Below are 12,031 nucleotides of genomic sequence, written 5' to 3' on the forward strand. Positions count from 1 at the left end.
TTAGGTTACAATATCTGGGGCACCAAGGAGACCAACCATATTTTGTAATACTTGTGGTTGCCATGAAATCGAGAACTTCTGTGATCTTTGATTTAGGGAGTGTATTATTTCCTAAACTAGATTCGATTTGGGGGAATGAGTCGGGTTTGCAATAATGGCTATCATAGCTGAAAGAGGGGAAGAGTTCCTGACGGAGAAGAAACATGAACATCCTTAAAGACAGATGCACATACTACCCTCGTTGAATTTGGAGAAAAAAAGAATTAGAAGATGAGAAAAAGATAGTGCTCTTTAAACTAAATAGGCAGTGTGTGTGTGTGTGTGTGTGTGTGTGTGTGTGTGTGTTTCTGGAATGTTCTTTTCTTAAATAGGTTTGTTATAATTGTTTTAGATTCTTGGGGTACACAATGGAGCTGCCAGGGGTAATGGAAAAGCCCTGAATTTAAATTCAGCAATTTAGCTCATCATCCCAGCTTTACCTCTAATTCTATCACATATGAGTAAGTCATGTTACTGCTCTGGACCCGGCTCCCCAATTCCTCTGTACAATGAAAAGGCTGGACTGCATGATGTCTGGTATCTTTTCTAATGGGTGTCACCTTGTAATTCTAATGGGCACCCTATGTACCTACTATAGGGTCCATGCACGCCTGCCCAGCCCTCTTAGCCCCCAAATGAAAAGCAAATTGGTCCAGTGGTCTACTGGGCAGATAATCCCACTATCTCTGGGATCACTGATCTTCCTTGGAATTTGTTCTGGGGATGGAATGGTCTTTATCCAGGAGCTGTGCCTGGTGGACAGCTCTCACTGGACTTGGCATGTCCAAGGCCTCCTTGGTTACAAAAGGCCAGTTTCACAGGTCAACGAGCAATAGGACCTAATACCAGCTTCACTGGCCAAATTATGTTCCCATTTTCCACAGTAAGCAGTATTGAGGGACCCCAGTGGCATGTATATACCCTTTTTATGGAATTTGTTCAATTGCAGCTCACGTTTTTCCATAATATCCAATGTGGGCCATAGGATACAACTCCAAGAGAATAGCCACCAGATCTGGCTATTACAGTATTGTGATAAAATTATTATTCGTTTCCAGGATTGTTTAAAATCCCTCTCTTACCCAACCAACTTAAATAAAATTGATGTTTACTTAAATTGGGGCTTTTTGGTATCAATTCTAAAAATTTACTTTCACTGAACTTTTAAAAATTCCCTTTTGAAGAGCAGCATAATTTATACTTTGATTTTCTAGCTATTTTTGAGGTCTAAGCCTCGTTGAAATGTAAATATAGGAAAGCCACATCACTGGCCCGTGTTAGTGAACTGCCTTGGACTCAAATGAAATAATTTAAATATAATTCTTCAGGAAAAGAAATGCAACAGAGAGCTAGAAGAACACCTGCATGGCTCGTGAAATTGCAGGTTGATGGTGTGAAACATTTCTGAAGTTCACTAAGCCATAAAAGATGGCCAAACAGGATAAAATAAGAGTGTATCAACTTTCAAAGCAGTTATCACATCATCCCAGAATTGGAGCATTTTCTTAAGTCTTCCTTTAGGAAAAGCCAACTTGTATTAAAAAGTGTAGACAAAATATTAAAATAAAGTTTAATGTAAAACTAAACGCTTGAGGTTGCATTTAAGAAAACATGAATAAAGCACATGTCTTAAAATGATGGTAAAATGTTAAATTATGGGGCGCCTGGGTGGCTCAGTCAGTTAGGCGTCTGCCTTCAGCTCAGGTCATGATCCCAGGGTCCTGGGATTGAATCCCGTATCAGGCTCCTTGCTCAGCAGGGAGTCTGCTTCTCCCTCTCTCTCAATCTCTCTGTCTCTCTGACAAATAAATAAATAAAATCTTTAAAAGATAGTTAAATTATAAAAATATAATTCCACATTCTATCATATGAATTGTTCGTTGCTACAGTCTTTGTAATTACCATATTGACAAACTTTTCTTTACAAAAGTAATATGCATCCATTGCAGAAATGTTGGAAAATATGAAAAAAAAAAAAAAAAGGCAGTCATACTGCCATCACCTGGAGACAGTCATGTGCCATTATAACGTATTTCCCTCTGGCTTTTTGTGGGTGTACAACAGGCCTGGTTTCTCCCCTTCTGCTAAACCACGAGCACACTCTGTGCACTGTCTTCCTTTATTTTATAGTCCTTCTTGAATATTTGAGGCGAATGGAGAATTTACTGGGGCAAGTTATTAAGGGATGTCTTCCACTGAAATACAGATGGTGCAGTCAGCACGCTTGGGAGAAGGTACCAAGACAGAAGCTGTTCTAGGGGCTTTTTATTTCTGGTTTTCAGGTGAGGCAGATCTCAAAGAGAAGCCCATCCTACTTACCTGGCAGGGTAAGCATGTATCAATATAGATGTCAAGGAGACAGAGTCACAGAACCACCTTTAAAGTTCTCTACTGACACTTCCTGACGGTCACTTTCTCCACCCCACAGCACCTTCCCAGACGTATACGGGCCATATCTGACAAATGGTTGTAACAGCTACACTTGACACTTCCAGGGACTAGAGCTCACCATTTCTTGAGACTTCCCATCCCATTTTACGCTCCTCAATTATTCCTTATACGCAACTGAATCTGGCTTCTCTAGAACTCTCATCCTCTGATCCTAGTTCTACCTTTTGGAACAACATAGAATGAACCAAAGCCTTTTCTGTCATTGTTCTTTAAGACAGCATATCTCTTTCCTGAGATAGAGCACCTGTTTCTTCAACTGCTTCTCTAGTAACCTGTTGTACGGATTCTGTCATCCTGATCTACAGAATATGCTTTGGTTTTGCAAAGATGATTCCAGGAAGGATGTGTTGCAACTGAACACGTTTCCGAAGATGAACACATCATGGAGGACAGACTCAAGGATAACCTCCAGGAGCCCCGCCTCCTAGCATTCCCCCACAATGTAATCCCTCTGCACGCAGGTGGGAGCTGTGGTCTTCCACTAATAAAACATAGCAAAGGTGATGGGATGCCACTCTCAGGATCACATTACGTAAGGTTGTAACCTGTCTTAGTAGAAAACTCCTTCGTTTGGAAATTCTCCCCGGGGGGCTTTGAAGAAGCAAGAAGTGGCGTCAGGAAGGCCTAAATGGCAAGGAGATGAGGACAGCCTCCAGCCAAAATCCAGGAAGAAACTGGAGTCTCCCGTTCAACAATCCATAAGTAACTGAATGCTGCCCACACCACGTGAGCTGAGAAGCGAAGTGGAGCCTCAGATGGAATGCGGCCCCAGCTGACAACTTGGACGCACCCCTGGGAGACTGTGAGGCAGAGAACTCAGCTAAGCTACCCAAACTCCCAACCCCCGGAACAGGAGAGAGAACACATGTGTTGTTTTAATCTAAGTTTGGAGTCATAAGTTACGTAGCAATAGATATCTCCTAAAGCCACCATGTCAACATATATGAAAAGGCACTAGTGAGACTTCTTTGAAAAGATTAGTTTTCAAAATACACATTCTCCCTCCAGATCAAGTCATTCTGGAAGCAAACGATAGGAGCCCAGCTAGTCAAACAGGAAAGCTGTTTGCTAGCACCTACAAATCATGTACTCAGATCTCCCAGGCAGGGAGCCATTTATTTACTTGTCCTAAAACACAGAGCTCTGTCAAGAGGAAGCAAGATAAACAACTAAAGTAAGAAAAAAAAATGATGCTATCTCTCTTATCACACATAATTTTTAAGTTTCTTGCATGGGATGGAAAACTAACAAAGAGACTTTCTATTGCTGGGGGGAAAACTACACCTCAACTGTTTATTTTTCATAGTTAATTTCCTGAAGTCATTTAGAAATAGCTTGTGCCAAGTATATCTCAAACTGAGGTATTATAAATCATTTTAAGATTCAAGCAATTTATAGGCCAAATGAATATCCTATGTCAATCCTGTAAATAAAGACAATACATGCAAAAGAAAACAAAGAGCAAAGTAGCAAAATATGCTGCTTCCAGAATCAGGATGCATTAAAATCAAAAATTAAAGCCAAGTTTGTCTTCCCCCTGCTGGAGGTGAAATTATCAATCTCCTGGAACATGCATGTTTTCTTCGATGCATGAAGACACACGTCAATAACTCTTAGCAAAGTTCCATCACTACACAGATTTTCACATTTCTAATAACTCAAGCCAATTCCCTTGTACTGTAAACTCAACTATTTTAAGTAGCAATGTTCATATTCAAAAATCAGATGCCAAAGTTCCAGGGATTGAGATCTGCAAATAGTAAGACATAAAGGGCTGTGTATCTGGAGACAGGACATGTACCTTAGACAAATGACTTCTTGTGAATGTATTTTTCTCTGGGAACCATGGAGGCAACCAGAGAGTCCCAGTCTGCAGAAGAAGCTGGGGTGCAAGGAAGGAAGAATTAGTGCGTAAGTGCGGTGCCGCTGGCTTCCCTGGTCCCAGACACAGTGTTGTTACTCTGTGATGTGAATGGTCAAGTCCTTGGCTATTACACGAACCAACTGAAGCATTAAAATAAAGAAATAAATTACCAAAGAAAAAAACCCAAAAAACCCCTCTAGATGACCTTTTCTAAAAAAATAAATGAATTATACTCATAGGTGTTGAAAATGGTTTTATTTATCATTTCACTTACACCATGCTTAAGTGGAAATGCTAAAAATAGGAATGCATGCATGAACAACCTTGGTCTTTATACTTATTATTTCATTTATTCTCAGAAAAATAGAGAATTGTGCATTTATCTACAGAGTTTTAGATCTTATTTAACTTGACTTTATGATGAATTTAGGCAGAACAATAAACACTTTTTAATTTCCTCCCTGCCCTAAAATTACCCTCAATTACTTACATCCCTGTATCCATCCACCAGATTTCCAGAAATGTCTCCTGCTATGTCTCGACAACCAGCTGGGCAGAATTTGCTGGAAAAAGAAAATAAAGAATTGATATTTTTATTAAATTACACTTAAACTAAAAAGTATAAATTATACTTAAATGTACTTTTTCTCCTCCACAGAACATGCAGGAGGGAACACGCTGTTTTATTTTTTTATTATTTAAAATTTTTTTAAAAAGAGTTATTTATTTGAGAAAGAGAGAGCACAGCATGCACGCGTGTGTGAGCAGGGGGGAGTATCAGAGGAAGAGAGAGAGAGAGAGAGACAATCCTCAAGCAGATTCCCCACGGAACGCGGAGTCTGACGCTTGATTCTAGGACCCCGACATCAGGACCTGAGCTGAAATCAAGAGTCAGCCGCTTGACCGACTGAGCCACCCAGACCCCCTGGGAATATGTTGTTTTAGTGACAAATCAGAAACCTGACTTGTGAAAACACAGCTTAATCTAAAATGTGAACCTGAAGGCAAGTTTTACACAGTAATAATTTGCTTTATATAAGGGCTCGTTATAAACTCTATTAAACAATGAGCTTCCCGAATGCATCTTAATTGATTCAAAGGTGTCCAAGACATATTTTTAAATTTTAAATTTTTTATTTATTTACTTTCTAAAAGTTTATTTATTTATTTTAGTAATCTCTACACCCAACATGGGCCTTGAACTCACAACCCAGAGATCAAGAGTTACATGCCCTTTCAACTGAGCAGCCAGGCACCCCTCCAAGAGATATTTTTTTAAAATAAAGTTTCTAAACACTATACATAGCATGATCTTGTTTTTATAAAAAGATATGTTTAAAATATATAAAATAACAACGTGTTTTTTATGTATATAAAGAAGAAAAGGAAGACTATCTCTGGATTCTCTCCAAGAACAGCATTTTGAGAAACTTTCGCTTTCTGTGCCATTTGACTCTGTAATATCTTGATTCAGCCTACTAGCACTCACTCCCCAGTAGTAACCTACTGGAAACCACATATGTAAATTTAAATATTCTAGTAGCCATATTAAAAAGGTAGAGAAAAAAAGGCAAAACTAACAATAATATATTCTAGTTAACCCAATGTATTCAAATTTTATCATTTCTACATGTAATGAACAAAAAAATTGTCAACAAGATATTTCTAGTCTTTTATCTTTTGTACTAAATCTTCAAAATCTGCAGTTTACTTTGTACTCATAGCACACCTGAACTTGGACCAGTCACAGTTTAAGTCCTTAATAGCCACCCGTGGCTAGTATTGGACAGTGATGGTCTACATTAGTTATAAAATGCCTTTGCAATCAGATAAAAAAGATACATATATTTTTTTTCTGTTTTACTGTGCTATAATTGACAAATTGTAAGATATTTCAAGTGTATATCATGATGATTTGGCATGTGTTACCCAACTAGTAAACTGACATATCCATCATCTTATATATATTAATATATAAATGTATATATTTAAGTATATATATAAACACACATACGTAACACATATATTTTTGGTAAGAACATTTAAGTTCCACTCTCAGCAAATTTCAGTTCTATAATAGTGTTATCTGCTATAGTCATGGTACACATTAGATTCTCAGACCTTTTTCATCTAATGGCTACATATATTGATCAAAAACATTAATAGCTCTGTAACAAATACATGACTAGTCATATTAAGTCCAATACATACAGACTAAGTAGACTCAAGTTAGTTCAATTTTGCTGTCAAATGAATTTAAGGTTGCACTAATCAGGTATTGCCACCAAATGAGTTATAAAAACTTTTTGAATTTTTTTTAAAAAGATTTATTCATTTACTTGAGGGAGAGAGAGAGAGAGAACATGAACGGGAGAGGCAGAGGGGAGGGAGAATCTCACGCGGACTCCATGCTTGGGGCAGAGCTCGATCTCATGACCCTGAGATGATGTCCTGAGCCGAAACCAAGAGTCGGATGTTTAACTGACTGAGCCACCCAGGCGCCCCACGACCTTTGACTTTTAAAGCTTTCTACGTTTCACAATCATAGATGAGGGAATGTGGACCTGTACCAGTCACCACACCTCATCTTACCTAAACACTACGAAACAGCTGGGCTGTAGCCTAGATGATCTGGCACCGTAATGTCACCCCGCGGGCCTGAGTATATTCTTCTCTGTAGGAGGACAGGAAATGACCGCTGCTGCCCAGAGGCCCTATCACCACTGAGACTCTATAGGTATGGCTGAAAAGATCTCAGAGGTTGGCAGTTGTCCATAATGAATAAATGGCAACTTTACAGGGCAAATGTAATCATTAGTCATTTTAATTTTTATTGTCTAATTATTTAAATTATTGGTTATTTTCTTTTTTGTTTCTCTACTAGACTTAATAATAGTTAACACTAGAATCGATTCTGCATTAAAATAATCTCATTTCTTAGGATGTCTGAGGTGGTCGGGACCATGGACTCCTGTGCCTGACTGTCTGCGTATAATGACGAAGTGGGCAGCCCTGGACAAGCTACTTAACCACTTTGTGCCTCTGTTTTCAGGGTAAGACAGAACCTACCTTGCAGGCCTGCTGGAACATTCACGAGGTATTTATATGCAAAGTCCAGAGAGCTATGACTGGCATGAAGAAAGCACTCTAAGGAGTTACAGCTGTTGTTAGTGGTGTTACTGACAGTCCCCTCTAGACCAGTGGTTCTCAACACGGAGTGAATTTTACCTGCCCTGGAAGACCTCTGGCAACATCTGGAGACATTTCTGGTTATCACAACTGGCACATAGAGGGTAGGGACCAGGGATACCGGTGAATATCCAACAATGCACAGAACAGAGCTTCACAACAAAGAATCATCTAACCCAAAATAACAACAGTGCCAAGGTTGAGAAATCCTGCTCCAGACTACTCTTACTTTATAGATGAGGAAATGTACATCAAAGACAGTAAGTAATTTTTCCAGTTAAAGTGAAGCTGGAATCAAAAATTTCATCTAGTCTCAGCAGGTTTCTCTTTGTGAGAAAGACAAAATGAACTCCCTCTGAAAGTGAAGGAATTATGAAAGTCACTTCCAAATGCTGGCCAGGTAAAAAAAAAAAAAACACATTCTAGATTCTGCTATGGCTCATTGGCACTGTAGTAGAACTCAGGGGTCAGCAAATTGTAGCTCATGGGCCAAATCCAGGGGGCTGTTTGTTTTTGTAAATAAAGTTTTATTGAAACACTGCCTCACACATTTGTTTACATACTGTCCATGACTGTTTTTGCATCACAGCAGCAACAGAAACTATGAATAGATGCAAAAGAGACTGCATTGCCTCCAAAATCTAAAATATTTACTCTCTGGCCCTGGACACAAAGTTTGATCTCTGCTATATAAGAAACCATTTCAAGTATTCTTCATAACTTACAAATGATTTTTTAAAAATTAAATACAAATAAGGTACTTTATCTGATTTAATGTGAAAGAAAACATAATGTCCAACATATACCTGCCACACAGCTTGGACACTGTATTTACCTGTATTCTGTCTTCAAATAATGGTTAGCACGTTCCAAGCACGTTATTAAATCTGTCATAAATAAAGACAGTTGCAGTTAGAAGACTGAATGGAAGGACACTCATGCTCAAAAACAAAAAAACAAAAAAAAAGAATTTTAAATAATTAAATAAAAGAGGATTTTTTTAAAAAAGATTTTTTATTTATTCATTTGACAGAGGTAGAGACAGCCAGTGAGAGAGGGAACACAAGCAGGGGGAGTGGGAGAGGAAGAAGCAGGCCTCCAGCGGAGGAGCCTGATGTGGGGCTCGATCCCAGAACGTTGGGGTCACGCCCTGAGCCAAAGGCAGACGCTTAACGACTGAGCTACCCAGGCCCCCCATAAAAAAGGATTTTTAAACATTTTAAAAAAGATTTTATTTATTCGAGAGAGAGAGAGTAAGCAAGAGAGCACAAGTGGGGTGGGGGGGGGTGGCGGGGAGAGGCAGAGGGAGAGGGACAAGCAGACTCCCCACTAAGTAGGGAGCCCAGTGTGGGGCTGGATCCCAGGACCCTGAGATCATGACCTGAGCAGAAGGCAGATGCTCAACCAACGGAGGCACCCAGGCACCCCCAAAAAAGGATTTTTAAAAAGCATTTATCCACTATCTAGTTATTATCTGAATTTTTCCGCTTAAAAATAAATCAAAACTCAGAACGCTGTCTTCAGGATTTAACCAATTTCCTCCATTTCTCTTTTCTACCACTGAACCTGGTTTTTCAGCAATTGTCCCGTGAACAATAACAGGAACTATTTCAAACAGAAAAACCAACACTGGTTCATTACTGTCCACTACATGCCTACAAAGATCCTATGTATAATAACCGCCCTCGGCAAAAGGAAAACAATTTCAAAAGCCTGACGTGGTTCATAGAGAAGGTTTGGGAACATTTTAATTTAGCAATTTAGCTAGCAGCATCTGAGTGACCGTGGAACCACATGTTTACCGAGAATACAACCTTTCCACTTTCATCAGTCAGGACCGAGGACTTAAAAAAAAAGAATGCTCTTTGGAATACATCACTGAATGAACACTCAGCAATGGGGAGGCTAAGATGCTGTGGATTTTAATGCATTTAGATCAACCGAGGATAGTTTCCAAAATATTCCACACTTGCGGCCATAGTTCTTTATTTCCTTAATATTCTCAGTAGTTCTTAGGGAGCAACATACAGTGAACACTAGTCCTGCTGGGGTCTGCTGGGATTGGCCAGATTTGATTGGCTGAGAGGGAAATGGATGGTGCACCCGCTTCCTAGAGCATTTCTGCCAGCTGGGACTGAGAGCAGAAACTCCGGGCACTTCTGTGACCCTGGGCAGACATGGAGCACATGTACAGTAATCACTTAGGAGCACAAGACGGCTGGACAGGAGGCCATGCTTTCCTCCCTCATCAGTTTTCATACTCCCCTTCTCTCCTCCTCAAGTGTCAGCTCCATGGTTAAGGCACACCATGATGGTGACTTCACACGTGACTCACACTCTCATGCGTCCCCCATGCTGGTACACTGGTGTATGTGAGTGGACGTGGGGGGTGGAAGGCAGAGGTCCCACTGGTTAAAAGGCTTGTGCCCCAGGCTGAGAAAGGTTGGGGGAGGGCTCCAGAGAATAACCAGACCTTAAGATAGCCCTAAAGATGCATCATCCAAGATTTCTATGAAAATGAGATTAACCCTCTTCCACATGGGTCAGTTGATCAAGCTAACATGCTCAATAACAGTATTCGGAGTTCAGATCTAACTGCTTATGAAGACATTGCATTCCTCTCTTCCTTCACATATTCTATACCCAATGTCACAATTCTGTCCAGAGATGGTGATAAAAGTAGCGAGAAGAATTCTTAGATAGACACAAGTTTACAGATCTGGGTTGAGTCTTCTTCTGTACCTGGATGGTCACTGCTGGCATAGGTCAGCAAAAATCCCCGCCCCGAAATGTGGGATCCACTCTCAAAGCGAACAGTAACTTCGTTCGTGTTCAATAGGAGTTCTTTGGGAACAGGCATACTTCCACAATATGGTCCTAAAAACAAAGCACACTTTTGGCACATTCAAAATTTAGACCAGCACGAAGAATTGGTATATGCTATTTTTTTCCCTTAAAGGTCAAATTTAGCAGACAACACATTGTAAGATTGCAACCTTTACCCAACTGAAATTTTGCTTGTTACTGGAACTGACAATTAGTGCCTAAATGTGGGCTCACTGACAAGCCAAGGTGGGGGGAGTGGCAAACTCTAGGTAAGCAATGGGCTGGAACTAGTTAATCGTGAACAACCCAAGAGATCGGTTTCAGTTTTTGTAAAAGAAGACTAACAAAGGTCAAATACAATAGGTAGTCAAGAAAATGTTATCACAAAAGTGATATTCTAGGGGCCTCTTAAATTTGCTAGAAGAAACTCACGAATTTTCTTTTTTCAAGGAGGTTTCCATAATTAAAAGACTGTCCAACGCATGGTAACAATCTTATTCTCTTGAAGTTTATACATTTATCTCTCTCTCCCGGTACCATGCAATTTATTTTAACTTACAAAATGAAGTTTGTAAAAAAGCAGAAGAATTTCTAAAGGCTTTTGAAGTACTGTAGTACAAATTATGCAATTAAGAGTATAATACATCATTTCTAGAATAAGTTACTTGAAAAGCAATAGAAAGCTCCATGAACTTTCAAAGGACAAAATTAGATTTGGAACTAAAAAAGAAAAATAGACCTTCCTACTACTCAAGTTAAAGTTTAGTTTGTAAACTGTCATCTTGAAAATCATGTATGTAAGACATAATTCTAAGAAAATAGGGATTAGTAAGAAAGTTTGAAGACAGGTACTCTTCGTTAACTTCTCCCCAAATTAAACAGTATGGAAAGAGTCAACGGCAACATCAGGTAGCAGTCAACAGTGACAGCAGTGTCGACAACAGGTTAAGGAAGGAGGAAGGAAAGAAAAAGATCTGGGAGAGGATCAGGAAACCAACTAAGCGCTCCTCTCCTGCTCTATGGGACCGGATTTCTCTTTTGTCCTGTCCAGGTCTCACATTTGGAAGATGTAAATGAATAAAAAGAAATGTTGTGTGTTTACCTTCATGCCTCAAATCTCTGTTGTTCCCTATTATTAAATTATAGTGAAATCCAAATTAAAAATGATGACTTGCCTCTTTAGAGATACTCATCTAATATAATTATTTACATGAAATAGTAGCAAACTGATTAGAATAGTACCTACCATATAATGAGAGCTGTAGAATTAGTTAGTAGTAAGTAGTTAAATAAATAAATGAATGAATACATTAAAACAAACAAATAAGTAACGTCTGTGTTCCTTTTAGACTGCATTCCATGGGGTTAGAAACGTTCTATCCACCACTTTATCCCCCGCAGCTTACAATACCTGGCATGTGGCGGCCTTCCAAATATTGTTAGAATTGAAATGAAGTTAAATGTTCTTCTACTTGCAACAGTTTTGAAAAGCCAAGCCTGATCATAAAGATGCAGGAAAGATTTAATCTTCGCATTTTAAAATATCATAAAGAAATCAGGAAGAGAAATGTGGAAAAGCAAGAAAGGAAAGAATCATTAGTGTAATAAATGCATGGATGTTTGTGAACTTTAACAGTGCTCACAGCATGGTAGAGAAGCAGT

At 39.2% G+C, this 12,031-nt stretch overlaps 1 protein-coding gene across 3 annotated transcripts in view; it reads right to left on the reverse strand.

Annotated features, from left to right (window-relative positions):
• DCBLD1 (discoidin, CUB and LCCL domain containing 1) overlaps nt 1-12,031 on the reverse strand; it is a 69,522-nt gene that overhangs the window by 21,293 nt on the left and 36,198 nt on the right. Inside the window, exons 3-6 of one of the 3 annotated variants that reach the window (XM_057311120.1) lie at nt 10,286-10,420; nt 8,379-8,430; nt 4,845-4,917; nt 4,292-4,372 (exon numbers count right to left, since the gene is read on the reverse strand). In XM_057311120.1, coding sequence (XP_057167103.1) covers nt 4,292-4,372; nt 4,845-4,917; nt 8,379-8,430; nt 10,286-10,420 — 341 coding nt within the window. Of the gene's footprint in view, nt 1-4,291; nt 4,373-4,844; nt 4,918-7,582; nt 7,634-8,378; nt 8,431-10,285; nt 10,421-12,031 lie in introns of all 3 variants that reach the window. The other 2 variants (XM_057311121.1, XM_026504689.4) reach the window with 2 other exon arrangements.

Source organism: Ursus arctos, unplaced genomic scaffold (assembly GCF_023065955.2).
Source record: "Ursus arctos isolate Adak ecotype North America unplaced genomic scaffold, UrsArc2.0 scaffold_13, whole genome shotgun sequence".
NCBI classification, from domain to species: domain Eukaryota; kingdom Metazoa; phylum Chordata; class Mammalia; order Carnivora; family Ursidae; genus Ursus; species Ursus arctos.